At 48.2% G+C, this 2,662-nt stretch overlaps 1 protein-coding gene across 1 annotated transcript in view; it reads left to right on the top strand.

Moving 5' to 3' along the window:
- The window catches only part of LOC101648102 (calcium-binding protein 4), a 3,506-nt gene extending 3,332 nt beyond the window's left edge, over positions 1-174 (top strand). The window contains exon 5 of the mRNA XM_004713718.1: positions 100-174. Coding sequence (XP_004713775.1) covers positions 100-174 — 75 coding nt within the window. The remainder of the gene's footprint in view (positions 1-99) is intronic.
- The last annotated feature ends 2,488 nt before the right edge of the window (positions 175-2,662 follow it).

Here is a 2,662-nt window from a genome sequence, read left to right as displayed (position 1 = left end):
CGCGCCTTCCGGAAGCCCTCCCGGGCCTCCGCCGCTAACCGAGACACCGGACCGGAGAGAGAGCGGCTGCCTGCTGGCCCCCACCTCCCCTCCCCGCAGCTGCCTGGACGGATCGCACCCCCAATCTTAGGGATCCAGGCCCCCAGTCTTAGCTCTCTAGTGCTGCCGCTGTAGAAATATCACAAGGGGGTGGTTTTAACGAACAAAGACGTATTTTCTCTCCGCGCAGGAGGCTAGAAGCCTGGATTCAGGGTGCTGGTTTTTGGGGGGAGGCTCTCTATCGCTTTCTTGGCTGGAGGGGTGGTGTGGGGTCAGAGATCCTTTCTAGCTTGTGTTCCTCCGTACCTCGCGATCACATGGGTCTGCTCTGTGGGAAACTAACACCGAGGGTCCCTGGCTTGTGCCGAGGGATTCTGGAAAGCTAGGATTCCACGGTGGGAAAGCCACCACTTTGGTAAGTTAGAGATAGAGGCCAAGTGCATTTTCCTGCGTTAACTCTCATTTCCAGAGTCTGCCCTAAAAGCTGTGCTGCCTTAAAGTGAGCACATGGTTGATTCTGTCTCCCTACACAAGCAGACATCTCTATTTGCTCTATGTCTTTCCGCCTCGGCAGCCAACCCTCACACCTTTATCCCCCAGCCTGGTTTCAAATTGCTTGCCACAAGCCTGAGGTTTTGGCTCGGCTACATTTGGTCACTAAATTTGCCTCCACAGCTTTCAAAGTATAGAAAATAACCATGTTGCCCTCTAGCTCTTTTGAATTTAATATATAAAACAAAAGGGGGAATTGTGGGATATAAAAAAACATTTCCCCAGCGTGTCTCCCCAAAATATATGTCAGACCTAGGACACTGCTTGCAACTAGTGGTAAATGATTGTCAAGTTAGCTCCCTGAAGGTATCAGCCATCCAGAGCAAGCAGACCCTATTGTTTATGTCACCATAGGTGGGGTTCACTCCTGCTGTTAAGGACAGTGGATTGCTTTCCCTAGAGAGCTCAGAATAAGTCAAGCCACCAGCTCAAGGAAGATCCAAGGTTAGGCTGCCATCCCGAATCTAGGATCCTCCCATCCTGTCACATGTGTACCCCTAATCCCTCCTCTTCCTATTGCACGTACACCCCTAGATCACCCCCCTCTCGTTGCTGTATTGCCTATGGTACTACCCCTTCCTGCGACGTATGTTGTTACCTGTATCAGGGGGGCTTGCACGCCCCCCAAGTATGTATAAGCCTTGGTTAGAAATAAATATCTCTCTCCTCTGCCTGGGCTCTGCGTGAACCTGGCTGCTGAGATCATAGCCATCCAGGATGTGAGCATGCTACCATAAAATGTGTCTGACTCCTTTATTTTACTCTCTCTCCTATTTCTCTTATGCTCTGTGACTTTTATCTTTATACATTATTGCTGTACAATTGTGCCTATGGATCCGTGATGTTGGTCAGGGGCTGGTTTACCCTGACAAGAGAGATCAATTCCAGCCTCTGTCATTGAAGACTGCCTCCTGGACCAATCAAAGACAATCTACTCCTGGGTGGGATTATAACCACAGGGGTTAGGAAGGGGCCCTCGTGGTGCTGTCCCATAGGTGTTGGATTGCTAACCACAAGGTTAGAAGTTCAAATACCACTAGCGACTCCATGGGAGAAAAAAGGAGGCTGTCTGCTCCTGTAAACATTTTCATCTTTGGAAGCCCTAGGTAGTGTCTCTATGAGTTGGAATCAACTTGATGGCAGTAGGCTTTGGATAGGGGTTAGGACCTAGAACACAGTTCAGTCCCTAACACTCAGTGGAAGCAAAATGTGTTCTCCCTAGCCCCTTAGGAGGAGCTCCCTGGACCTGGCGGAATTCAATGGTGGACCCAGAGGAACCTCTACATCAAGTCGATTCTAATTCATAGCGAGCCTGTATACGTTTCCAAGGCTTTGTAAATCTTCACCACAGAAACCTCGTGACAACTGAAAAGTGAAAGTTGAAGGCTTGGATGGAAGATTCACTAGGAGAAAGTGAAGTGGACCAAAGCTAGCCAAAAAAGATAGAAAACTAGCAAAGCTCCAGGAACAGACAAAAACTGGGCTTTCAGGAACAAGGGACTCGGGATAAACTGAGTCACAGTTCATTAAGGAAACCTAACATTCCTAATCTGTATGCTCCTGTTTGTCAGGGTGAGGGGTCCCCAGCACTCGAAGGGGTCTTCAGGAGTGGCTTTACAATTGGGGAAAATATTAAAGACAGACAGACAGCGGGCACAGGGTCTCCTCGTCCCACGTCAGGACTGAGAGGGAATGTAATTTCCAGTGGGTATATGTATATATAATGGGGCCTACAGATCTTTCATAAAGCATGCACGTCATAAGCTAACATAATACATAGTTGCTGGGCAGTATCATAGCGGGTAGCAATAAACAGGCAATGAGGTGAGTCATCGTCTTGACATTGTGCTAGTTGAGTACAATCCTTCCCCCTCTGAGCTCTCCCCAGTGGGAGCTATCTCTGCTCAGTATCAGCAAGAGATATCAAAACAGAGCTTGCTACATTTTACAGTGAGTTGGCTGTAGAACCTAATTGCTCTTATCTACAGAAACACATTTAGGTACAGTGAAGTAGCCAAACACAGAAATGATTCATCTTATATGATGGCTCCTTTATGACAGTTCCTTTCTG

This window comes from Echinops telfairi, unplaced genomic scaffold, assembly GCF_000313985.2.
Source record: "Echinops telfairi isolate 266 unplaced genomic scaffold, ASM31398v2 ScPeMD7_7417;HRSCAF=8455, whole genome shotgun sequence".
NCBI classification, from domain to species: domain Eukaryota; kingdom Metazoa; phylum Chordata; class Mammalia; order Afrosoricida; family Tenrecidae; genus Echinops; species Echinops telfairi.
Note: the sequence above shows the minus strand (reverse complement) of the source record. Positions and strands in the feature narration are given on the sequence as shown.